The sequence below is a fragment of the Bos mutus genome, chromosome 5 (genome assembly GCF_027580195.1).
Source record: "Bos mutus isolate GX-2022 chromosome 5, NWIPB_WYAK_1.1, whole genome shotgun sequence".
NCBI classification, from domain to species: domain Eukaryota; kingdom Metazoa; phylum Chordata; class Mammalia; order Artiodactyla; family Bovidae; genus Bos; species Bos mutus.
In genome coordinates, this window is record NC_091621.1 from 10,195,376 (window position 1) to 10,222,551 (window position 27,176).

The 27,176-nt window shown below is 35.9% G+C and overlaps 1 protein-coding gene across 3 annotated transcripts in view; it reads left to right on the top strand.

Moving 5' to 3' along the window:
* BLTP3B (bridge-like lipid transfer protein family member 3B) overlaps window positions 1-27,176 on the top strand; it is a 92,672-nt gene that overhangs the window by 26,669 nt on the left and 38,827 nt on the right. For all 3 annotated transcript variants that reach the window (XM_070370292.1, XM_070370291.1, XM_005889589.3), the window contains 7 exons: window positions 7,292-7,454; window positions 8,545-8,583; window positions 9,908-9,999; window positions 14,288-14,477; window positions 15,313-15,453; window positions 16,539-16,709; window positions 22,904-23,084. In XM_070370292.1, coding sequence (XP_070226393.1) covers window positions 7,392-7,454; window positions 8,545-8,583; window positions 9,908-9,999; window positions 14,288-14,477; window positions 15,313-15,453; window positions 16,539-16,709; window positions 22,904-23,084 — 877 coding nt within the window. In that variant the 5' untranslated portion in view covers window positions 7,292-7,391. The remainder of the gene's footprint in view (window positions 1-7,291; window positions 7,455-8,544; window positions 8,584-9,907; window positions 10,000-14,287; window positions 14,478-15,312; window positions 15,454-16,538; window positions 16,710-22,903; window positions 23,085-27,176) is intronic.

Consider the following 27,176-nt stretch of genomic DNA (forward strand, 5'->3'; position numbering starts at 1 on the left):
ACCAATGTTAAAATAACACCTGCTTATTTTAAAATAAATCTCTTTACATGGCATAATATGCATAGTAATGGGACATTCTGGTGTGTTCCTAATTTTAAAAATAAAATCAGTAAGAATTGTGCCAGTTTTATCTTTATTATGTTTTGACGTTCTTTTCTGCATTTGTTTTGATTTTGACATTTTCAGGTCCATCAGTTTTCTTTTTTACCCTCACTTTAAGTCTTTAACATATCTACTTTGGTTTTATATAGATTTCGTGTTTCTAATCTCCCACCTCTCCCTCATCTCTACCAAATAATTAATTATTCAGAAATTTAATTCATTGACTTAGAGTTTTACCATTTTTTAAAACGTTTGGTTTAAAATGTTTATATACCTTTTAGAGCTTTAAATGAGTCTTTAGTGAACTAAAGAGGTTTATTTTGATAACAATCGATTCTCTTTAGGATCAGGCTCTGGTATTATAACCCTGCTCAATTATAATGTTTAGTAGAAAAATACAATTATCTGGAGACTTCACATGGCAATTTAGTCCAAAGAGCTTATATCAACACTTGGACAAAGCATAGCAGAAGCATAGTTCTCCCATGCCTCGATGTTATTTTGTGGGTTTTTGTTCCTTTGTTTGCCTAGCATACACTTACAGTGTATTTTCCTCTATCAATTAAGTTATAAGAAATGTGACTGAGGAACCATTCTCCTGTCTCTGTTTTTGGAAGGAACATAATTATATTAATAAATGACTGGGAAACATTTGTTTAAAACTGAAACATATGTAAATTAAAGCCTTACATATGAATAATAGCAGGGAAATAATTTGATGTGTCCGTGGCCTACCCAGTATAAGAAACCAACTTTCTCATAGCTGTGGATGTGACAGCATTATATCTTCAGCTTCCTCTTTAAAATATTTTAATAGATGAGCAATATTAACATGTACTATTTGGATAAACTTGAACTTTATTTTTTGGCCCTGTTGCTTGTGGGATGGTAGTTCCCTGGCTAGGGATCAAATTCTTGTGTCCTCGGTGCTGAAGGTGCATAACCCTAACCACTGAACCATCAGGAAGTTCCTAAGCTTGAACCTTTGTTATTGCTCCAGTTAAAAAGCTATAATCAGTGTCTTCATAAGTTTTTTTATTTAAACAAATTTTTAAAATGAATTAATTTATGGCTGTGCATGATCTCCCTTGCTGTGCCCAGGCCTTCTCTAGTTGCAGTGAGTAGGGGCTACTCTCTAGTTGCAGTGCTCAGGTTTCTCACTGGACTGACTTCTCTTGTTGCAGAGCATGGGCTCTAGAGCTCAGTAGTTGTGGCACATGGGCTTAGTTGCCCCACAGCATGTGGAATCTTCCCAGACGAGGAATCAAACCTGTGTCCCCTGCATTGGCAGGCAGATTCTTAACCACTGGACCACCAGAGAACTTCAGTGCCTTTGTAATTTAACCTCAGTGAAAAGCAGGGCAGGAGAAAGACTCTTAATTGGATGTCTGTTTTGTACCTAATAGTTTATGTATTATCTTTAATCCTCACTAAAATCTTTTGAGGTTGGTATTATTTTCTCCACTTTACAGATGAGCAATTTGAGGCAGAGAGATACCACAGCAGGTAGCTTAACTAGAGTTCACATCTGTCTGTCTGACTTTAAGGTCTGTGCTCTTTGCAGGTGTTGTCCCTTTGGTATGAACTAAATTGAAAATAGGATTTCTTGTGAATAACATGTTTTAATTATTCCATCTACCACTTTTGCTTGGCTTGTCTTTTTGGGTTTCTGTTGAGGTTTTGTCTTTATCAAAGTTATATATACTCCTTATAAAATACTAAACCATACAGAAAAGTATAAAGATGAAGAAATCTAAAATCTCATCAATCATAGGTACTACTGATTTGAGATTTTATAATGCATTTTTTATATAATTGAAATCACATATATAATTTTGAACCTTGAATTTTCATCAGGCAGTATAGTGTAACTACTTCTTTATGTAATTGGCAACACATATTACTTGATACCATCTTCCCAGATGGTGCTAGTGGTAAAGAATTTGCCTGCCAGTGAAAGAGACACAAGATACATGGGTTTGATTCCTTGGTCGGGAAGGAACCCTGGAGTAGGAAATGGCAACCCATTACAGTTTTTTTGCCTGGAAAATTCCACAGACAGAAGACCAAGGTGGGCTGTATTGTCCATGGGATTGCAAAGAGTTGGACATGGCAGAGCTGTGTGCATGCGCGTGTGCGCACGCACACACACACACACACACACACACTATTTGATATATGTGTAGGTATAATATATCGCAATTAAAGGGATTATTATGGATATTTAGGTGCTTTTTTCCTTTTGTAAATATCATTGAGACGAACATTCCTGTACCATAGCCAGTTAAGATGTTGTCTGATTTCTCCACTAATGACTCCTCCCTGCCCAACACTAAAGATATATAGTCAGATGTTGGTATTTATGAGTTACTCAGATTAGTTTTTGTTCATCTGTCCATTTGTCCTTTCTTCCCATCTTCCCATTCAGTATGATTACAGTATTTTTTTTTTAATACAATTAGGTTCATTTTTTTCAAGTTACTTTCAGTTTTAGTTGTTTTCCTCTTCACATTCTTTCTTATTTTGTTTTTTACATATGCAGAATATTAACATGCTTTTCAAAAATCAAAACTATTCAAAGCCAGCTTGTCTTCTTGTGTACTCTGTCTGCTGTCTTCTAATCAAGGGTTTTGTTATGTCAGTTGTCTGCCCATCAGTAGTTTTCTTTTTTCTGCATCATTGTCCACATACAAGCCTGCTGAATTTTCTCCCACCTGAAAAAACAAAACTGATTTCTCTCCTACCTCACTGGCCCTTCCTTCTTAATCGCCTTTGTTGGCTCCTTGGCCTCTTAGTGGTCTTTGACCACAGTCTTTGAGCCATTTCATTTTTTTGTCTCTATCTTGTAGATGTACTTATATAACACTGGTGATTATTAAATTTGTATCTGTAGCTACTGAATAAGATTTGAATATCTAGCTACTTAATTGGTATCTTCTCTTGGATATCTGATAAGCATTTCTTAAACTATTCTAAGCCTAAATTCTGATCCTTTATCCCAAACTTACTTCTCCCTCTCTCTCTTTAACCCAATAATTGGTGGCTCTGTCCTTCTCTTTCCTCAGACCAAAAACCTTGGAGCCATCCTTGCCTTCGGTATGTATTATTAAATCCTATTGCTTTAACTTCAGAGTATGTCTTGAATTGTTCCCTTCTTACCACTTCCTACTCTTCCAACTTGATCCAAGGCAACATCTTCTGTTACCTGTATCATTGTAATAGTCTCCTGTCTGGGCTCACTGCTTCTGTCCATGTACTTCTTTCATCTCTTCTCAATAGAGTGATCCTTAAAAAAATTGTTCTCTTATCCTATTCTAGTCAAAACCATCTCCAGTCATTCTCATTTTTACTCACAGTAAAAACCAGAGTCCTTAGAGTGGCTTAAAAGGCCCCACATGATCTGGCCCCTGTTATTTCTCTAACTTTATCTTTCTTCATTTTGCCGTTGTTCATTTCCTCCAGCCACCTTGGCCTTTTTTGCTTTTCCTCAGACCTGTGTGTTCTTGCCTCAAGTTTTTGTCCTTAGCTTTAACTCTGCCTAGAGTATTCTTCCTCTAGATATTTGCATAGCTAGCTCCTTGGCTTTCTTCAGCTCTTTTCCCATATGTTATCTTTTTAATGAGGCTTTTCCTGTCCACTCTTTTAAAAATGAAAAGATCCTTTGCTTACACCTCCTATGTTATTTTTGCTTTGTTTTTTCCTCCATAGTTATCAGACTCTGACTTATTATATATTTAACTTTGTAGATATTGGTTAAATTTTATTGAATGATGAATGTGTAATCAGCCCTCTCTTTGTCCATCAAAAGTTATCTTCTCTTTCTCTGGTCTTCTTGCTACATTCCAGATGCTGATCTCTTTTCTGTTCTACTTTATACTGTCTCCTGCCTCAGAACCTTTGTATGTTTTATTCCCTCTACTTGGAAAACACTTTTCTGTCCCCTTCTTTTTCTTGCCTAGTTAACTTCTACTACTCATCCTTTAGATATCAGCTCAAAAGTCCCTATTTCAAAGAACCTCTGGATTAAGAACCCCTGCTGTATTCACTCTTAGTCATGCTATTTGATCTCTCTCACCGACTAAACTGAGCACTTCACAAAGGCAGGAACCTTGAGTATATTTTGCCAGTGTATGTGTCTGAATAGTGAGGATACTATTGAGGATTCAGTAAGTATTGAGTTGGCCAAAAAGTTCGTTCAGATTTTTTCCTTTGGCCAACCCAATACTTATGAATTTGCTCCTTTCAAGCGCTAATATTCTGCCTTGAGGCAATGATAGGTCATTCCTATGTGCTTAGAAATGGCAGCCTATCAGGAAACTGTATTTTCAAATCAAATGTGATTCGTGGTAAGTTTGAAACGACTTGGCATTATTGATCAACTCTGAGTTAAATATGAACTTTATATTGACAAAGTCAATGTGTTGACATCTTGTAAGAAGATATGAATCCAGATAAGATCTGACTCAAGAAATTCTGGTTTGAGTCAATGCAGAAAAATGTGTGTACTGATTCTTATTGGTGTGTGGGGCATGTAAATAACCCAGTACATTTTGTTGCTTTAATATTTAATATCAAAAAAAGGTAGAAGCCTGGCTAATAACTTTTTTGTTAGCTAGTAGTTAACTTTGTCAGTAGTTTCACTTTTGAAAAAGTAAAGCTGGGTAAAGTTAGCAGTTTTTTAACCTTTTAGGGTTATGTTGAGAATTAATATATATGAAAGTACTTTAAAGTGCATGTGTAATTTATTGTTATTACTAATATCATCTTTATTGGTTGTGACATTGGGCAAACAAGTTGGTTTCTCATTATATTTAATCTTGTAAAAAGTGGGAATAAAAGTAGTATTGACTCTAATGGGTTATCATGAGAATCAGTAATGTATACACTCAAGGAGAAGAGTCTGGTACCATTAAACCCTTGGAAAATGTTGGCTTTATTCTGTTATTATTTTAAGTCTCTTCTTTTAAGTTTAAGAACTTTCCTTTTTAAATCATTATAGAGAATCTGCGTTCTTTAATTAGAATTCAGGGTCAAATCTTTAATGTGACTTTTGGCACTTTCATTAAATACTTGGCATGATGAATGGCAGTGGTGGCATCTGCTGCTGCTTCTACTTCTAAAGAGTTATATCTCATTTCCTTTGTGATGGAATTCCAGCTGAGCTATTTCAAATCCTAAAAGATGATGCTGTTAAAGTGCTGCACTCAATATGCCAGCAAATTTGGAAAACACAGCAGTGGCCACAGGACTGGAAAAGGTCAGTTTTCTACTTCTGCTCTACTGAGCAGAAGCCTTTGACCATGTGGATTACAACAAACTGTGGAAAATTCTTAAAGAGATGGTAATATCAGATGACCTTACATGTCCATGAGAAGCCTATATGCAGGACAAGAAGCAATAGTTAGACATGGAACAACAGACTGGTTCAGAATTGGGAAAGGAGTAGGTCAAGGCTGTATATTTTCACCCTGCTTATTTAACTTACACAGAGTATATCATGCAAAATGCTGGACTAGATGACTCATAAGCTAGATTCAAGATTGCCAGGAGAAATATCAATAATCTGAGATATGCAGATGATACCACTTTAATGGCAGAAAGCAGAGAAGCTAAAGAGCCTCTTGATGAGGATAAAAGAGATGAGGGAAAAAGCTGGCTTAAAACTCAACATTCAGAAAACAAAGGCCATGGCTTCCAGTCCCATCACTTCATGGAAAATGGATGGGGAAAAAGAGGAAACAGTGACAGTTATTTTCTTGGGTTCCAGAATCACTGTGGATGGTGACTGTGGCCTTGAAATTGAAAGATACTTGCTCCTTGAAAGAAAAGAAATGACAAACAGACAGTGTATTAAAAAATGGAGACATCACTTTGCTGACAAAAGTGAATATAGTCAAAGCTATGGTTTTTCCAGTAGTCATGTATGGATGTGAGAGTTGAATTTAGAAGGCTGAGTGCCGAAGAATTGATGCTTTTGAACTGTGGTGCTGGAGAAGACTCTTGAGAGTCCCTTGGACAGCAAGGAGTTTAAACCAGTCAGTCCTAAAGGAAAGCAACCCTGAATATTCATGGAAAAGACTGATTCTGAAGCTGAAGCTCTGATACTTTGGCCACCTGATGCGAAGAGCTGAATTATTGGAAAAGACCCTGATGCTGGGAAAGACTGAGGGCAAGAGGAGAAGGGGGTGACAGAGCATGAGTTGGTTGGATGGCATCACTGACTCAATGGACATGAGTTTGAGCAAACTCTGGGAGATAGTGAAGGACAGGGAAGCCTGGTGTGCTGCAGTCCATGGGGTTACAAAGAGTTGGACTTGACTTAGTGACTTAACAACGACAGTGTTTCCTTACCTCACTTGTGGATTGGTTAGTAAAATAAGAATATTCACTTCTGTGATATTATCTAGAGCAAAGTAAAATGTAGTAGAGGCTGGCTCGAATCCTTGCATAATACATGAAAAATAGTAGATACTAATTATTCATAAGTTTGAAAGATAATAAGAACTAGAGCTTGAATGTATCTGGTTCTAAGATATTTAAATATACGATGGTGGTTTAGTCACTAAGTCGTGTCCTACCCTTGTGACCCGAGCAACCTCAGTGACCCCAGGGACTATAGCCTGCCAGGCTTCTTTGTCCATGGGATTTCCCAGGCAAGAATACTGGACTCGGTTGCCATTTCCTTCTCCTGGGAATCTTCCCAATGCATTGATTGAACCCAGGTCTCCAGCACCACAGGCAGATTCTTTACAGCTGAACCACCAGGGAAGCCCATGCTGCTATTACATTCTTTTTTCTATTTACTTATTTTTGTCTGTGCTGGGTCTTTGTTATTGTTCACAGGCTTTCTTTGGTTGCGGTGAGCAGGATCTACTCTTCATTGCAGTGTACCAGCTTCTTCTCTTGTTGCAGAGCTCAAGCTCGGGTGTGCAGGCTTTAGTAGCTGCACCACACAGGCTCTAGAGCGAGGGCCCAGTAGTTGTGGCGCACGGGCTTAGTTGCCCTGCATCATGTGAAATCTTCCTGGATCGGTGATTGAACCCACACCCCCTTCATTGGCAGATGGATTCTTAATCACTGGACACCAGCGAAATCCACTATTACGTTCATAATGCTCTGTATATATGCAAGAATGACTCAGCGGTACAGTAACTAACACTAAAATAAATGTCAATATATTCTCTTTCAGATTTACCAAAAATTTATCTCCTGACAAGATAAATCTTAGTACCCTTAAAGGAGAAGGTGAACTAAAGAATTTGGAGTTGGATGAAGAGGTGCTCCAGAACATGTTGGATTTGCCAACATGGCTTGCCATCAACAAAGTTTTTTGTAATAAAGCATCAATTAGGGTGAGACTTTGATATCTGTGCAAGGCATTTTCTGTTTTCATTTTATTTATTTCATCCCTGTTGTTTAAATATTTTCTTTTCTGTATTATTTACTAATTTATTAATTTTATTGAAAATTTAATATTCATATTTAAGCAATATTGATAGTTTATTAAAATAATTTTTAAAATTTGGTACATACTTAAAGTTTTCTTCATAGGATTTGTTGTCAAATGGGACAGCTTAAATTTGTAGTAAGTAGAGTCTACTTCAAATGAAGGCATAAGGACTGATAAGTTATCTTATTCTGGATATTATACTTTTATTTGAAATTTTGTCTCTTTTCCCCATTTGTTACTTATTTTGATAATTTTAAAGTATTTTTTAAAATATTATTCCTGCTTATTAAAACTTAAGCTTTTTTATTACCTTTGACTCTAATCATATCATATCACTTCTTTGTCTTAAAGATTAGGCTTAGTTTGAGAGCCTACTCAGTAAAAATACTGCATGCGAAAATTAAAATTAAAATTGGGCGATACAGAAAAGATCGTGGAAAGTTTGCTGTATCCTTTGATGATCACCTTTAATTTTTGTTCTATTTTCCATAAACCCAAATGTCTTCAAAAAGTATTACCCTTAATATAGAATTTATTTGAACATTATTTATTTGATATTACTTCCATTTAACATTAATGGTCTCACTTTTATGTTTGTCTTGAATATCTACAAGGAAATTGGCTGGAATTCTAGAATTTAAAAGATTATTAAATGAGCAAAACACTGATTAAGCTTTGCTGGGAATTCTCAAAGTATAAAATCAAAATGTATTTTCAGAACTTGAGAAAAAACCGTATTATTTTTTAGATAATATTAATGTTAGTAGAACCTGAAATTTTTGTTTAAAAAGATGACCAAGAAAATAAGGATAATAATTTTTTAAAAAATAAAATAGGTGTAGCTGATTTCAAGAATATAAATGAATTGTTCAATTTAAGTCATCTGATATAATTTGGTATGTCTATCACAATGTTAAGGAAACATCTGTGTTGATTACTATTTTAAATTACTTTTTTGATGATTCATTTTAAAGAAAAATTTTCTTTTATAGATACCATGGACAAAATTGAAAACACATCCCATCTGTTTGGTAAGTTCTGAATTGCCTCAGAAATAAGCATTTATATTTGTGTGTAATTACTCTGTTAATATTTTGTTTCTTAGCAACATAATCTTATGGCTTTGTGAGCATTCATTCTATTTTGATAGTATTTCGTTTTCTCAGTCTTTAAATGGGAAATTTAAACTTTAAAATGAGAGGGTCTTTAAAGTTCTTCAGGTCTAGAATATTATATTTTAAGTTAGTATATTTTATTGTATCTTTTAACTCTTTATTGACATACTGTGGGCTTCTTCTTTTAATAAAGTTTGATCCAGATTTTCTGTTTCTGCTTTTACTGATCTAATATATAATATATTCTTTAATGTACTTTACTGTTTAAGGAAAGTTGATTATTTGGTCATTTACTGATTCATTCATTCCACCAAAACTTACTGAATGCTTCCCCTCTGCCCTGAGGGAACATATATTTTTATAAGGAGACTGACAGTGAACAAGTAAACAACACAAGGCAGTTTCAGGCAAGGTCGATATTAAATAGAGAATGAAGAGATGACTGGAGATGTGTTAGTGATGACTACTAAGGATATTTGATCTTTCTTCAAGAAAAACTTAGCCTGAGGAATTTTTTCATTATGAGAGTGTTTATTTTTTCATATTTTTATATATTTCATATTTTTTATAGTTACATGTTTTAAATCTCCAGGTTTTAGGTTGGGAGAAGCTTTTAGAGGTTGTTTAGTCCTATTTACAAATAAATAATCTATCAATTAGTAATGTACATTCTGAGGTTAGCAATTATGCTTCTGTGAAACCTGATGGTCTCAGGAGTATATGGCTACTGCTGCTGCTGCTGCTGAGTCGCTTCAGTCATGTCCGACTGTTTGACCCCATAGAATGCAGCCCACCAGGCTCCCCCGTCCCTGGGATTCTCCAGGCAAGAACACTGGAGTGGGTTGCCATGTCCTTCTCCAGTGCATGAAAGTGAAAAGTGAAAGTGAAGTCGCTCAGTCGTGTCTGACTCTTAGCGACCCCATGGACTGCAGCCCACCAGGCTCCTCCATCCATGGGATTTTCCAGGCAAGAGTACTGGAGTGGGGTGCCATCGCCTTCTCTGATATGGCTACTACTTACAGTTTTTTTCTCCTGTACTCCTGTAATAAGCTTTTCCAGAAGGTAATAAGTGCCTTGAGAAAGGACTGAGCATTTTCTCTTTTTAGACCTTTAGAGAGACATTTAAAATGACTCTGCTTTATTTTCTTTGCTCCTAAAGAAATGAATGAGAAAGTAGTCTTAAATAATATCCTTATACATAGAATATCTAATGTTTATATTTTAAATGTATTTTTATTAGTCCTTGGATAAAGTAATAATGGAAATGAGTACATGTGAAGAACCACGAAACCCAAATGGCCCATCACCAATTGCAACTGCTTCAGGACAAAGGTAAGCTATCCATTAATATGTATGATTGGCAAAGGGATTCTATAGTCAGCTCTGTTATCTGCAGTAATAGGACATAAAATAAAATTTCCTAGCCTCAGTCTCTATTTCAGTCACTTCTCCCATCAAACATTTTATAGTTTTAGTAAACATTTTGCAAAAGTAGCAGAATTGATTTTTAGCCTCTTTCATTCATCTTGCTTTCCTTGATATAATGATCAGTCAAAGGCAGAACAGCAGCAGAAAATGGAAGAAGAGCTTAGGCATTCTATAAATCAGATAGTCTCCTATTTGGTCTCTGAACACTTTCTCTGCATAACATTTGTTCTGTGCATCAGCGGACCTTTTATGACTCTTAAGAGTTAAGTTGATGCCTTAAAAAAGTATAGACCTTTTGGGTTACTCTAAAATTCATTAAATATAGAATACTCACACTTTATACACATTGAATTTTGATAGATAAAAACCAGATGCTAATGAAGTAGAAGCCTGTAAAGGAGAGCATTTCACAGAGTAAAGGAGAGCATTTCACAAAGCCATCTTGAGAAGTTAGAGTGGTTCTTAAAAAATAGGTACTTAAAAATTTGCCTATTTATCTTTGCATTCAGTAAAATTTGAATTTTGTTTTATATATAATTTCTTCAAAACAGATTTTCTGCACTATTTTTGGGTGGTACAGGTATTCATGTAAAAAGTTTACATAGATTTTAATGTGATTAGTGCCTCCTCAAGTTGTACAACATGGCAGCCCTGGACATTTTCAGTATTCTAGGTGCTGTGTAGAACCAGTGATAAACTCTTCTTGAGACTGAATGTGCACATACAGGTACACACACATACTCTCCCTCACATTTTCCTTCTCTTTTACCAAGGTTGAACCATCTTTATATTAATGCATTCTGTGAGAATACCTACAGTCTGATCAGTGATTTTTCACATGGGAATCGAATGGTGATCCATCCACTGCTGAGAGTTTACTGAAAGCCAGATTTATCAGATACACAGTTTATATTTGGACTATAGGTAATAGTGATGGGGAAAAGACCTTTCACATTAACATTTTTGTAGTTTATGTATTTTCCAGTAATTTGAGATTTAGAGTTTAGATTATGATTTCAGGTTAGGTAAAGTAGGTTGAAGCAGTTGATCTTAAAATTGCCTAGTCAGAAATATTGGAGAAAAAGGTGAAAGTGAAAGTTGCTCAGTTGTGTCTGACTCTTTGCAACCCCATGGACTATATAGTCCATGGAAAACTCCAGGCCCGAATACTGGTGTGGGTAGCCATTCCCTTCTCCAGGGGATCTTCCCAACCCAGGGATTGGGCCCAGGTCTCCGACATTGCAGGCGAATTGCTTACGCTGAGCCACCAGGGAAGCCCAGGTAGGAGCAGTTGATCTTAATATTGCCTAGTCAGAAATATTGGAGAAAAAACCGAGATGTTTATAAGACTATTAAAAGGGCAAAAGTACATCAGAAAAGTTGTTATAAACAAATGATTTATTTTAATTAGGTGTGGCACAAACTAGGTATTATTGTATGCTAAGCAGTTGACAGTATATTTCCTGATTCATGTTTTTATAGTACCAACAAGCTTTATAATTTTGGCTTTGTGTGTTAATCTATTTCTTTGTTTTCCACACTTGCCAAATTGTAAGTCATTTAGGGTGCTTATAAAAATCTGTAGGGTTTTTTAGGCTCCTTTTTTGAAATTAATGATTCATTAGGTCTAGAATGGTTGTCAAGAATATGAATATATCTCTTCAATTTTTTATAGTCATGCAATTTAGGAAAAAACAGATCCATTTGATTTTGTTTTTAGCTAAGAGATTAAAATAGAGGGAAATTAACAATGAATAGGCTGGCCCTTCCTTCTTTGTAGGACCTGTAAGCCAACAGTGCTCCCATAGACTGGTAGTAAACTTTGTAGGTTCAGGGATTTGATTTTTCACTTCACATGGAGATAGATGTCTATGTGGAGATTAACCAAACTCAGAAGAGATTTTTGTAAACTGAAATTTAGTTTATATTGGATGATATAATCAGAAAGATGCAGACTTTAGTCACTGATTCAGCCCTTACCCTTCTGATGGTAAATCCTCCAATACAATTGTAAAACTTTTTAATGTGCATAGATTAGAGTAGATAGATGGGTTTGAATATTCCAAAGGGTATTCTCAGATATATACTATAAAAATATTCTTCCAACTCCAGAAGTATTTGTAAGTGACCAGTATTTGTTCTTAGGGTCATAATAGCTCTTCCCAAATAACATGTTGCTTAAAGACCACAGCAACCTTTTGAAATAGCTATTATTTTCATTTTACAAGTGAGGAAACTGAGGCTCATAGACTTCCAATAGTATTAATAATACCATAATACTACTATTTATAATACTATAAATAATACTTACACCTTTTAAAGTATCATGAGTCCAGGGATGGTCTTCTTGCTTCATATGCATTATTTCATACAGTCCAAATGTAAGCTACAAAGTATATCCTGATTTAAAAGATAAGTCATCTGAATTTTAGGAAAGATAAGTAATTTTATTTATTCATTAGGATAGTAAGTCAAGAAGCATAGCAGGTATAGAGGAACAATGTACATGATCAGTAAAAATGATGACCTCACTTTATGGATGTTGGCTTTGAAATATGTGAGAAGCAGCCAAGTAGAGCTATCTGATGGACATTTGAATTTTACAGTCTGAAGTTTCAGCAAGAAATCTGATACAGATTTTGGAATAATGGTCATGATTGAAGTAAGATGCCAATTTTGCAAAAACTTTCACCACCCCCCTGCAAAAATGTATCGATAGTCTAGTCTGTATTTAAGTCTTGCTGTACTTACCATTTTTAAAAACTTTTTTTTTTTTGTATTGGAGTACAGCCGATTTGGAGAAGGCAGTGGCACCCCACTCCAGTACTCTTGCCTGGAAAATCCCATGGACGGAGGAGCCTGGAGGGCTGCAGTCCATGGGGTCGCTAAGAGTCCGACACGATTGAGCGACTTCACTTTCACTTTTCACTTTCCTGCATTGGAGAAGGAAATGGCAACCCACTCCAGTGTTCTTGCCTGGAGAATCCCAGGGACGGGGAGCCTGGTGGGCTGCCGTCTATGGGGTCGCATAGAGTCGGACACGACTGAAGCGACTTAGCAGCAGCAGCAACAGCTGATTAACAATGTTATGATAGTTTCAGGTGGACAGCAGAGGGACTCAGCCATACATGTATACTTAAATATGTATACCGGAGAAGGCAATGGCACCCCACACTAGTACTCTTGCCTGGAAAATCCCATGGATGGAGGAGCCTGGTAGGCTGCAGTCCGTGGGGTTGCTGAGAGTCGGACACGACTGAGTGACTTCACTTTCACTTTTCACTTTCATGCATTGGAGAAGGAAATGGCAACCCACTCCAGTGTTCTTGCCTGGAGAATCCCAGGGACGGGGGAGCCTGGTGGGTTGCCGTCTATGGAGTCGCACAGAGTCGGACACGACTGACGTGACTTAGCAGCAGCAAATATATATACATGTATACTTACTCTTGAAACATGACTTTTGTTGTTTCTCTGTGTCTTTGCTCATGCTTTTCCCTCTTTAAGATTTTCCTTCCTTCTTATCTCTCCTTGAGAAAAGTTCATCTTTTCTGGATATATTTCTCATTAATTATAAACAGTTTCTTCCTCTACCGAGTGTACCAATGATTCCTTTTAAAAAAGCACCTAAAGACAAACTCCCTCATGTTTCAGTTACTAGATATATGTTTTTTTTTTCCTCCCCAAGTAACTTTCAAGCCCTGTAATGCCACAACTCTGTTTTGGTTTTCTTAGGTCCTTGCATTGTTCACATAGTAGATGCTCCATAAATATTTACTGAATTGAATTATATAATGTGAACTTTTTCTGGCCTTATCCCTAAACTACGAGATTATATTCCAGTTGGCCTCTACAGCTTTCTTTGTGTCAGGAATTTAGCCGTCTTATTTACTTTATTGATGCCAGTTCTCTGCACTAATGCTTTTTAAAGCAGGCAACTTTGGATGGCAATTATAATAATTTAGAGAGACCAATTTTAAAAACCTTTAGCATTTTGAAATAGAATTTTTTTTTTTTTTTTTTTGTAACTTACATGTAACCAGACTAGATTGTTTTAACAAAAATTTGTTTTGTTAAACAAAAATGAGTAATATGGCAATTTGTGTACTTGTGTGAGAATATTAACAGAAAACTTCTTCACTTTTAATGATTTATTTTTGGCTTTAATGCATTGTATTTTGCTTTGCTTTCCCAGTGAATACGGCTTTGCTGAAAAAGTAGTTGAAGGAATTACTGTTTCTGTAAATTCTATTGTCATTCGCATTGGAGCAAAAGCCTTTAATGCCTCCTTTGAACTTTCCCAGCTAAGAATCTATAGTGTAAATGCAAACTGGGAACATGGAGATTTAAGATTTACTCGTATTCAAGATCCACAGAGAGGAGAGGTAAAGATTCTATTTTTCTTTTTTGTTTAAACATGCTTTAACATTGATTAATATTAAAGTACATTTAAAATAATTACTTTTTTTATTGTTGCTTATATTCACATACTACTAGATTTACTTTTTTCCTGTAAACTATACTTTTTCTCTGTATTATTTTTGTTTAACTATAAAATGTACATTTTTAATGTTTTTACTGTAGTCTTTCAACTTATAGAGTTAATGAGTCCTATTTTAACTTCTAAGCTACTCAGAATTGAATTTTAAATTTACAAAATTAAAATATGTTTTGTTAAATTCTTTTTGGTTACATAATTCAAATGTTCTTTGTGTTTTATATTAAAATTAAATTACTTAGAATAAAAGTGTCAGCAGCTTTACAGATGATGAATATAATTATGGAGATGTGTTACTGAATTTGAAAGTGTATAATTAAAAGTTAAAGCATAATGAATAGATCTAGAATATCATGTGAAAATTTGTTAAGAGATACATTTTCTTTTTTGGCTGCACTTGGTCTTCACTGCAGTATGAGTGCTTTTCTCAAGTTGTGACACGCAGGGTCTTCTCTCATTGCAGCCCACAGGCCTCTCTAATTGGCTCAGGGGCTTAGTTGCTCTGCAACATGCGTTGCTTCATGGCACATGGGATCTTAGTTCCCTGACTAGGAATCGAACCCATGTGCCCTGAATTAGAAGGTGGATTCTTAAAACTGGACCACCAGAGAAATCCCACAAGATACATTTTTGTAACAACTTTTTTGTTTTGTTTTTATAAATCTACATTTTTTCTTACTCCATTTTGTGTTTGTGAAGCTAATCTCTTGTTTTCCCTTTAGGTTTTGACCTTTAAGGAAATAAATTGGCAGATGATTCGAATAGAGGCAGATGCTACCCAAAGCTCACATCTTGAAATTATGTTTGCTCCTGTTCGATTAATAACCAACCAATCAAAAATCAGAGTCACACTTAAAAGAAGAGTAAGTCAACAGAGTTACCTTTTGATTCATGAGCTAACTATTGGAATTGATGAAAAATTTTAAATTATTTATAGGTGAAACATTGGCATATTAAAACAGTGCAAAATAATAGGAAATATAGTGCTTCAAGCAATATTTGAAGAAATCTGTTGTGATGATAGCATTAGGTTTAATATTAGTATTTTTATTTTTGATAAATTGAATAGATTTCTGTTACAAAATATTTATTGAATAGTAGCTATTTTATAATTTTATGTCTCCTATTGAATATTCCTCAGGAGTGGGTAAACAGTAAAGTCTTCACCATTAGTAACCAAAACTACTAGTTTTAGAAGGCTATTAAGATGTGACTGGATACTTAGATAAATATGGAAGATAGCTGCCTAAGGATGTCAGCATTTGAAAATCCACCATAGACTTTGATGAAATTTAATGTGGGAAAGTAATCACTTTTTTAAAAACATGGCTCAATTGAAAGAATTTTTCAGAGTATGACACTTAATACAAATATTGTGAAATGTGGTTAAAATAGCAGTTTAGTTTTTAATTAATTTTAATGCCTCCTTTTCTACTAGAATTACAGTTAACCCTTGAACCACACAGTTTTGAGCTGTATGGGTCCACTTATATGTGGATATTTTTCAATAGTATATACTGCAGTACTACATGGTCCAGGTTGGCTGGACCTGAGGAGGCAGAGGAACCCTGGATATGGAGGAACCTTGGATACAGAGGGCCAACTATAAGTTATATGCATTAACTCCTGCATTGTTCAGGGGTCAGTTGGGGTTGCATTAACGTTGATAATTACATGATTTTAGCTATAAATGCAGAATTAAATTATATAAATGCTTATACCTATGTAACATGTACCTGTTAAGGAAAAGGAACCTGTCAGTCTTTTTTTTACCACTGTTTCTCCAATACTAGGAAATATTTCTTCCATATTATAGGAATTCAACAAATATTTGGTGAAAAAGGAAGCGTTTGTTTAAATCATTGAAAAAATTTTAACTTTTAAAAATACAAGTGCATTCTAAGTTTTATTACTTGGCTTAATTTTATGAATCATTTTTCCCTGACAGTTAAAGGACTGCAATGTCATTGCAACAAAGTTAGTTCTAATATTGGATGACTTATTATGGGTTTTAACGGATTCCCAGTTGAAGGCTATGGTACAATATGCGAAATCTCTTAGTGAAGCAATAGAAAAATCAACAGAACAAAGGAAGAGTATGGCTCCTGAACCTACACAGGTATGCTATAAAATGCTAATAGGAAAAACACTTCACTTTACATGTAAGTGGTTTAAAAACCAGAATGGTTCGTTGTTTTCTCTATGTGAAATAGATTATAATACTTTGAGTCCAAAATTTTTCTTATATATCAAATATATTTCTGTCTATATAGTACATATCTTATTTGCAAGTCTGTGCTTGGCACTAGACTTAATGATAACATAAAAGAATTTTGATGTTATAAATACATATTTTCAGGAAATTAAAAAAAATACAAATTAAAAATTACTAAAGTTCAAAAGAAAAAAGCCTGGGTAATTATAGTCAAGGGAGAGAATGGAAGGATTGATATAAAAGCCCTAGGGAATTGCTGAAGGTGAACACAAAGCTAGAATTGTCTGATGGCTGGGACAAAAAAGGAAGCTATTTAATGATCACTTTCTTAAAATCAGAAGCATTACTAGTTTTTTTTTCCTACAAAGAAAAAGTTTTCTAACCTTTCCTAGTACTAAATACTGAGAATTTAACATGAAGATTTTTGTAGAAGGGAAATTGGAAATCCCAGTGTGTAGTGTCTTTTGATAATTTTATGAGAACAATTGACTTTTTATATCTATCCAATAAAAACTTAATGGATATTGTGAAATCATACTTCTATGAATTATTTCATTGGAAATAGAGTAATTACATCTTAGATGTGTACTTTGTTGGTAATCTGGCTGATACATGGTAATTCAGGCTTTATTGTGACTGTCAAACTGTCATTGTTTACTGCCTGCCTGCTTTGTCATCAGGTGCAGGGCTAGATGCTGCTGATGAAAAAATAAATATTGTCTGAACCTGCCCTCAAGGATCTCAGAATGTAATGGGCAATCAAATGTTGCAGTCCAACATAAATGCTAGAGTGCAGAATGAAAAATGGGGATGAGGGACTCCCTGGTGGTACAGTGGATAAGAATTTGCCTGCCAGTGCAGTAGATGTGGGTTTGATCTCTGGTCCAGGAGGAAATGGCAGCTCACTCTAGTATTCTTGCCTGGTAAATCCCATGGATGGAGGAGCCTGGCGGACTTCAGTCTTTAGAGTCGGACACAACTGAGCAACTGGACAACAAGAGCAACTGGGAAGATTCCACATTCAGTGGAGCAACTGAGCATGTGCGCCACAACTCCAGAGCCTGTGCTTTGGAGCATGTGAGCCGTAACTACTGCAGCACACATGCCTGGAGCCTGTGCTCTGCAACAGGAGAAGCCACTGCAATGAGAAGCCCGTACACCACAATAGTGAGTAGCCCCCTGCTCACTGCAACTAGAGAAAGCCCGCACACAGCAATGAAGTCTCAGAGCAGCCAAAAAAAAAGAGGGATGAGGAGATTATGGAAGGATAGAGAAGTTTTAATCAACTGCTTGTGGATGGACTTTGGAAAGGTTTCACAAAGAGGATAATGAAGTTAAGTCTGAAAAATGAGTAGGAGTTCACAGATGAGAAAAAGGATATTTCAAATGAGGAAATAGAATCTATAAAAGTATGATGGTGATAGAGAGCATGGCATTATCTGATAAAGATAAGGGGTTTAGTGTTACTAGAGCTTTATTTTTGAGAGTGATGTTACACATACCTTGTGAATATGTGACAGCTTCCCAAGTTTTAAGAAAATTGTTTCACATCTTCCATTTTGATGTATAGTCTTTCTTGTGTTAAGATGTCAGTCTGATTTTCCAGTTCCATAATTACTCCTATCCTAGTATCCTAGTTTACAAATGAAAAGCATTCTTCTTACTCATCCTGGTTCTTACTGTAATAGATTTGTCAGGGGTGGATGGTGAGGCAGGCAGGAGGGTTTTGACTAAAAAATCTCTGGGAAATGACAGGCAATTTGAAATATTGCTGTGCATGTTGGATGTGAATGACCAGTGACAAACTAACACATTAGATGATTTCCACTTCTTTGCTTTCAACATGTTTGAAGGAAGATTTAATAAATGTCTGTTGCTAGACTATTAAAAATAATCTTTTTACAGTAGATCACTATGTGAATCCTGGCATGTAACTTGAAAGAGTTCAAAGGATCATGTTGCTTTGCTAAAATAAAGTTGATTTAATTCCAGCCTACCTATTGATGTGAACAAAATTTCCCAGAGCTTTAAGCTAAATTGATGGTGAATCCTTTATCATGCTACCAAATAATTAATATTTATCCAATAAGATGTCTTCATATATAATTCTGTGTGGGAACCTAATTTTAAAAGTTTGATGAACTGAGTACTGGATCATAGCATAGAATAGGGTTTTCCTAGGGAAGTAGCCTGAGTTTAAGCAAAAGTGGCCACTAGACATGATGGACATTATATGTTTACTTTTCCCATGGGCATACAGAAGTCAATGGAAGTTTTTAAATAGGAAACAAAAGTTAAGTATGACATGGTGGTATTATAAGAGGGTAGATTGAAGAGTAGGAAGGCTGCCACTCTAGGGAAGGGGTAGACTTGGATCTCTAGTAATGGTTTGAAAGAAGAAAAAACAAGCCAAACTGGGGAAAGATATTTGAGTGTTTTATCAGTTGAGGATAGAGAAGAGAGAAAAGTTGAAAACTTCTTGAATAATTAGTAATTCCATTAACCAGAAGAATAAGTACAGAAGGAAGCAGGTTTGATTAGGGGATGTAAGGCTAAGAAAAGGTAATAATGAGTTCCATTTTGGAGTGGAAAAAAATAATTTAGGAAGTACAGGAGGTAATATTTTGCAGTATTACCATCATAACACTAGCCTGTTAAAGCTTGCAATGACGATTCATGTATTATAATTTAGGATGTCATTAACAGAGATGATAATTGAAATGAAAGATCAATAGACAAAGTGTTGATGTTACTATAACTTATTTATGCAATATGTAGATAGATGTCTTTATATAAAATAGAATATAGATTAGAAAGCTATATAAAGATACAGCTTAGGAAATGAGAAATAGGGACAAAATTCTATAATGCTACTACCATGACAAAACCATTGTTAGCATTTTGAGGTTATTTCCTTACAGGTTTTTTTTTGCCTAATAATCTGCATTATTTCATAGTTTAGAAAGGATGTAGTAGCAAATGGCTATAGTTTTCTTCCATGTCATTAGTATTTACTTAGTCTTTTTTGTCATTCCTTAATATTTTATAGTAGTTAGACTTAGCCATTGACATTGCTGTGGAGTTTCTTCAGTGGTAGTTGTCACATCACTATTTTAGGTATCATTTAAAATACCAAGAGTGTGCATTAGAGAGTGAAGTAGTTGTGTTCCTTTGCTCAATTTAGAACTTGAGAGCTTTGCGAACTTGAAAATTAAGAATTTTTTAAAGATTATTCATGAGTCAAGAGTTTATAGTGGCCCACGTTCCCCCCTACAGATAGCATCCAAAAGCCTGAATGTACCTTAGTACGAAGAAAAGAGTTTGTAGGGAGATTAATGCTTATGTTTTTATTTGTATCAGTATTTGTCTTGATGAAAGACAGGAAACATAATTAAAGCAATACCGGAGAGTGTTTTCTTTCAAAATATTACCATCATAGACATAAATAATAGTCTGTAACAGAAGCAGAAGATATTAAGAAGAGGTGGCAAAAATACACAGAAGAACTGTACAAAAAAGATCTTCATGACCAAGATAATCACAATGGTGTGATCACTCACTTAGAGCCAGGCATCCTGGAATGTGAAGTCAAGTGGGCCTTAGAAAGCATCACTATGAACAAAGCTAGTGGAGGTGATGGAATTCCAGTTGAGCTATTTCAAATCCTGAAAGATGATGGTGTGAAAGTGCTGCACTCAATATGCCAGCAAATTTGGAAAACTCAGCAGTGGCCACAGGACTGGAAAAGGTCAGTTTTTCATTCTAATCCCAAAGAAAGGCAATGCCAAAGAACGCTCAAACTACTGCACAATTGCACTTATCTCACATGCTAGTAAAGTAATGCTCAAAGTTCTCCAAGCCAGGCTTCAGCAATACGTGAACTGTGAACTTCCAGATGTTCAAGCTGGATTTAGAAAAGGCAGAGGAACCAGAGATCAAATTGCCAACATCCGCTGGATCGTGGCAAAAGCAAGAGAGTTCCAGAAAAACATCTATTTCTGCTTTATTGACTATGCCAAAGCCTGTGACTGTGTGGACCACAATAAACTGTGGAAAATTCTGAAAGAGATGGGAATAGCAGACCACTTGACCTGCCTCTTGAGAAACCTGTATGCAGGTCAGGAAGCAACAGTTAGAACTGGACATGGAACAACAGACTGGTACCAAATAGGAAAAGGAGTACATCAAGGTTGTATATTGTCACCCTGCTTATTTAACTTATATGCAGAGTACATCATGAGAAACGCTGGGCTGAAAGAAGCACAAGCTGGAATCAAGATTGCTGGGAGAAATATCAATAACCTCAGATATGCAGATGACACTACCCTTATGGCAGAAAGTGAAGAGAAACTAAAAAGCCTCTTGATGAAAGTGAAAGAGAAGAGTGAAAAAGTTGGCTTAAAGCTCAACATTCAGAAAACGAAGATCATGGCATCCGGTCCCATCACTTCATGGGAAATAGATGGGGAAACAGTGGAAACAGTGTCAGACTTTATTTTTCTGGGCTCCAAAATCATGCAGATGGTGACTGCAGCCATGAAATCAAAAGACGCTTACTCCTTGGAAGGAAAGTTATGACCAACCTAGATAGCATATTCAAAAGCAGAGACATTACTTTGCCAACAAAGGTCCGTCTAGTCAAGGCTATGATTTTTCCAGTGGTCATGTATGGATGTGAGAGTTGAACTGTGAAGAAAGGTGAGCGCCGAAGAATTGCTGCTTTTGAACTGTGGTGTTGGAGAAGACTCTTGAGAGTCCCTTGGACTGCAAGGAGATCCAACCGGTCCATTCTAAAGATCAATCCTGGGATTTCTTTGGAAGGAATGATGCTAAAGCTGAAACTCCAGTACTTTGGCCACTTCACGCGAAGAGTTGACTCGTTGGAAAAGACTCTGATGCTGGGAGGGATTGGGGGCAGGAGGAGAAGGGGACAACAGAGGATGAGATGGCTGGATGGCATCACTGACTCGATGGACGTGAGTCTGAGTGAACTCCGGGAGTTGGTGATGGATAGGGAGGCCTGGCATGCTGTGATTCATGGGGTTGCAAAGAGTCGGACACGACTTAGTGACTGAACTGAACTGAAAGCTTTAAAAGTGGATGGGGGAAAACGTAAGAAAAAGTGATTTTTCTGATGAAAATCAGTTTAATAATTAGTAAAAAAGCTTACTTGAATCCCTAGAATTTAAGGCTTCACAACTGTTTCATCTTTGTTTTCCTTTAAATAATGTGGCCCCAGTCATTTTCATCGAGATTCTCATTTACTGAGTACACTTTGAAATTCTTTTTACAGTATGATTATAGTTCTTACTATGAAGAAGGTATGTGTTGTATATAAGCTGTGTATATAGTACTTTAATTTTCTGTAAATAACTATACTTTTGTTAACAAATTGTTCTTAGAAAGTTTAAAAATATTTGAAATAACAAATCTGGTCTTCTTTTAATTGTTACGAAAGCTTCATGTATAGTTTTATGGTTAACAGATATACAGATCATCTCATAGTATACTTATGTATGTAGAGTTATTTTAAGCTATTGAACGTTCACAAATGTCTTTATACTTCTCTCTGGGGAGCACAGAATGTGAACTCAAAAACTGTTATAAACCTCAGCTGTTTTCTGGCTTCTTCAAGTTCAAAAGATATACCACACCTCTTAATAGCACCTGTAGTACTAAATAATATCACAAGTGGTTTTATAAAGTAATTATTTATTTCTTCAGGGCATATAATAGTGTATGTAGCTAATGGATACAGGGCTCACATTTGTTTTCGTTTTTAATATATAGAACTAGTAATATTTAAATAAGCTGCCTTTAATAGTTAATAAATATATTTTCTCAAACAGGAAGGGCTATAAACATGTAAATATAGCTATTCAGATATTAGGTTCATATTCAGATTGTTTATAGTTCTCTAGTTTTAGTTTTATTCCTATATAATTTAGAAAATATTTTAGGGAAACTTAGTTACTGATGCAAAATAAAATGTATTTGCTTATTTTTTATGACTTTATTATTAAAAATATTTAAGTTTTCTTGAGTGGAGAATGACAAATATTTAACTTGCAGTGACAAGGCAGCTTTAAATCTTTTAGAGTTCTGCGGTAGCCCCATCTACCCAGCATGCGAAGACACCACAGACTTCAAATGCTCCTGATCTAAGTGACGCAATTGTGAAACTGTTCAGTGACTTTGATGTTAAAGAAACCTCCCATCATTTAGTGGTTTCTCATCTAGATCTACACATATGTGATGATATTCATGCTAAAGAAAAAGGTAATAAACACTGCTATTTGAAACTCTTTTGGTTTTCTCTAAAATTTACTGCACATCTGGATTGTTTTTCATATGTAATAAGTAGTCTTACTCTTAAAATAACTGATCATAATTTTATCATTCATTGAGATACATAGATGAAAGGTATAATTTTAAGGATTATATATTGGTATAAAATTTTATTTTGCTTTGCTACAAGTTAGTGCCTCAATATAATTAATTGTTGGCTGTCAATGCTAATGGTAAAATTAGTTTTTTTTTTTTTTTTTTAAAGACTGACGTCCTTAGAAGATAGTGAAAAATTAGACTTGGCTTTGAACTAGCTTTCTCATAATTTTGAAATTGTTCATAAATTAAATTTTAGTTCATACTGAAGTCATAATTATTTGCACATGCATTTCACTTGATTTTAGCTCAGAGGCTGAGAAGTGATACATGTGTATTTTCAGCATGATGGTTTATCTACTATTTTCTACCCCTTTGTGCATATAAACACAAATATGTGACTAAATTTTTTTTGTCTCCTTACTCCAGATCTTCCCTAAATTTGGTCAGGAAGCCAAATTCCAATTAGGAAAATGTTTTCTTTTAGCTTTAGCTTCTCTTATTTTTCCTTATTTAATGGACACAGGTAATGGGTTAACAGGGAGCTGCCCTTGGTCACTTTGAAAATCTGTGTTTCTGTACTCTAAGTGTTAGGCATTTCTGTATATCCTTCAGAGCGTCCCTGGCCCATAATTGTTAGAAGGTTTCACTGTCCTACTTCTAAGACATTGGTTCTCAAACCCTGATGAGCATGAGAATCAAGCTGAGAATCTTTTGTTTATTTTTATTTGTTAGATTTTTGCTTATTTTATTTTTTGCTGTGTTGAGTCTTCATTACTCTGTGTGGGCTTTTTCTAGTTGCAGCAGGCGGGGGCTACTCTTGGTTACCGTGCATGGGCTTCTCATTTTGGTGGCTTCTCTTGTGGAGCACAGGCTCTAGGTGCACGGGCTTTGGGAGTTGCAGCATATGGGCTCAGTAGTTGCGGCTCGTGGGCCCTAGAGGGCACAAGCTTCAGTAGTTGTGGCACTCGGCTTCAGTTGTTGCAACTTGTAGGTCGAGAATGCTCAGTAGTTGTGGCACACGGACTTAGTTGCTTCACAGCGTGTGGAGTCTTCCCAGACCAGGGATCGAACCTGTGTCCTGCATTGCAGGTGGATTCTTGTCTGCTCTGCCACCAGGGAAGTCCAAGCTCAAACTCTTTTAAATGGAGGTATCTAACCTGTGGGCCTCAGACCTGAATCAAAAACTATGTCTATGAAAGTTGTTGCTCTGGATTTTTATAACTGTGAGAGTGAATACTGAGACCAACCCCTGATATTTAGCCATAGACGTTATCCTGCCTTCTCAGGCAACCAGATATCAGCTGCCAGATAAAAAGATGGAGCAGAAAAGGTTAAAGAAGATTTGAAGTTTGGAGAGATTTGTTGTCTTTTGTTTGTCTACCTTTGTGTCGTTTGGCTTATAGGTGGCATCTTCTGCTTTAGTGATTTGAAAGGCAAATCAAAAAAAGTTAAACCAAAATATCAAAATAAGGGGTCAAGGTTAAGTGATAAGCCAAAAAACAGAGAAAAGTGTTTTCTAAGCTCTTTTACATTCCTCATTCTATATTCCCTTATCAGTTCAGTTCAGTTTAGTCGCTCAATTGTGTCCAACTCTTTGCGATCCCATAGACTGCAGCACTCCAGGCCTCCCTGTCCATCATCAGCTGTACTCCAACTCATGTCCATTGAGTTGGTGATGCCATCCAACCATCTCATCCTCTGTCATCCCCTTCTCTTCCTGCCTTCAATCTTTCCCAGCATCAGGGTCTTTTCAAATGAGTCAGTTCTTCCCATCAGGTGGCCAAAATATTGGAGTTTCAGCTTCAGCATCAGTTCTTCCAATGAATATTCAGGACTGATTTCCTTTAGGATGGACTGGTTGGATCTCCTTGCAGTCTAAGGGACTCTCAAGAGTCTTCTCCAACACCACACAGTTCAAAAGCATCAATTCTTTGGCACTCAGTTTTCTTCACAGTCCAACTCTCACACCCATACATGACCGCTGGAAAAACCATAGCTTTGACTAGAAGAACCTTTGTTGGCAAAGTAATGTCTCTGATTTTTAATAGGCTGTCTAGGTTGGTCCTTTACAGAACAATATAGAAGATGTTATTTAAAGAGAAAACCCCTCTGCCAAAATACAGATCTATAATCAATTCTCTGCTATTCTAAAATCCAGAAGGGCCCGAAATTCTTTTTCATAAGTTTGTAAACAGTTTATTTTCTGGCACAAGTTTATCTAATGAGCATGTTGCTACTTATCATCTTTATTTTACCCACTTAGTGTAAATACTTGAGTTTTGCTGAAGAATTACTGTCTTTCATTACTTTGTATAGACTTTTCAGGTGGTGCTAGTGGTAAAAGAACCCTCCTGCCAGTGCAGGAGACATTAAGAGACACGGATTCAATTCCTGGGTTGGGAAGATCCTCTGGAGGAGGACGTGGAAACCCACTCCAGTATTCTTGCCTGGGGAATCCATGGATAGAGGAACCTGGCGGGCTATGGTCTATAGGGTCACAAAGAATAGGACATGACTGAAGCGACTTAGCATGCATTACTTTGTGCTGCCTCAGAACCTGGTGGCCGTGTTGTGTGTATGTACAAACACACACATACACCCTCACATACATACCATATTACTTTACTAAAAATCTGAAGCAATTCTGAAACGTTAGGCTCCAAGTGTTTTAAATATGGGATTGTAGTTCTATACTAGAAATTCTACCAGGTGAGATAAATTGGAGTTAAATTTATATAGAGAGTATGTATATAGCTTTATACTAATTTGTATTTGTTTAGTTCATGCTGGGTGTTTTATTATTTTTATTTTTGCCTGTGCTGGGTCTCCACTGTGGTATACAGACTTCTCATTGCCATGGCCTCTCTTGTAGAGCACAGGCTCCAGGCACACGGATTTCAGAAGTTGCAGCAGGTGAGCTTGGTAGTTGTGGCTCACGGGCTGTAGAGCATAGGCTCAGTAATTGTGGTGCATGGCCTTAGCTGCTCCGCAGCATGTGAAATCTTCCTGGACCAGGAATCGAACCCTTGTCCTCTGCATTGGCAGACAGATTCTTATCTACTGTACCACTAGGAAAATACTGTCCGGGCTGTTTTAATATTTGATTTTTATGTTGGAGTTATACTGACTTTACCTTTGGATTTTTTTTTTAACCTTTTAATTTTTTTCTTTCTAGTTTTATCAAGATACAATTGTCATGTAACACTGCATAAGTTTAAGGCATACAACATATTGATTTGACTTACATACGTTATGAAATGACCATCATAGTAAATATAGTGCCCATCCATCATCTCATAGAGACACAAAATTAAAGAAATGAAAAAAATATTGCCTTGTGATGAGAATTCCTAGGATTTATTTTCTTAACAACTTTCATATATAACATGCAGCAGTGTTAATTATATGTATCATGTTGTACATTATATTCCTAGTACTTGTAACTATGAAAGTTTATACCTTTTGACTGCCTTTATCCCGTTCTCCCTTACCCTATCTATAACTCATGTATATGTGGAATCTAAAACACAAAATATATGAACAGACATAACAAAATAGAAACAGTTTTAGATACTTCCAGTCTTAATGTAGCTATGTGACTTTAGATAATTCACCTAAACTAGTAGATTCAATTGCTTCTTCAATAGGAGGCAAGATGGTGTAATGTAGTGGTTAAGATTTCCTGGTTTCAAAACCAGCTCTGCACTTACTGGTTGTACAACCTTGACCTATTTAATTTTGTTAAGTAAATAGATTAATGTTACCTGTTTTATAGATTCATCATGAAGAACAAATAAGTACACTTAAAATTTTTAAAACAGTGCCTGGCATCTGGTTAGGGCAGTAAATATTAAAGTTCTGCTATTCTTGTATCCTTACCTTTTAGCTTAGTACTTGCATATGATAAGGGCTCAATAAATATTTACTGGATTGAATGCATTTCTTAAAATCCTTGTTGTATTAACCTTGGTAACAGAGACAGTT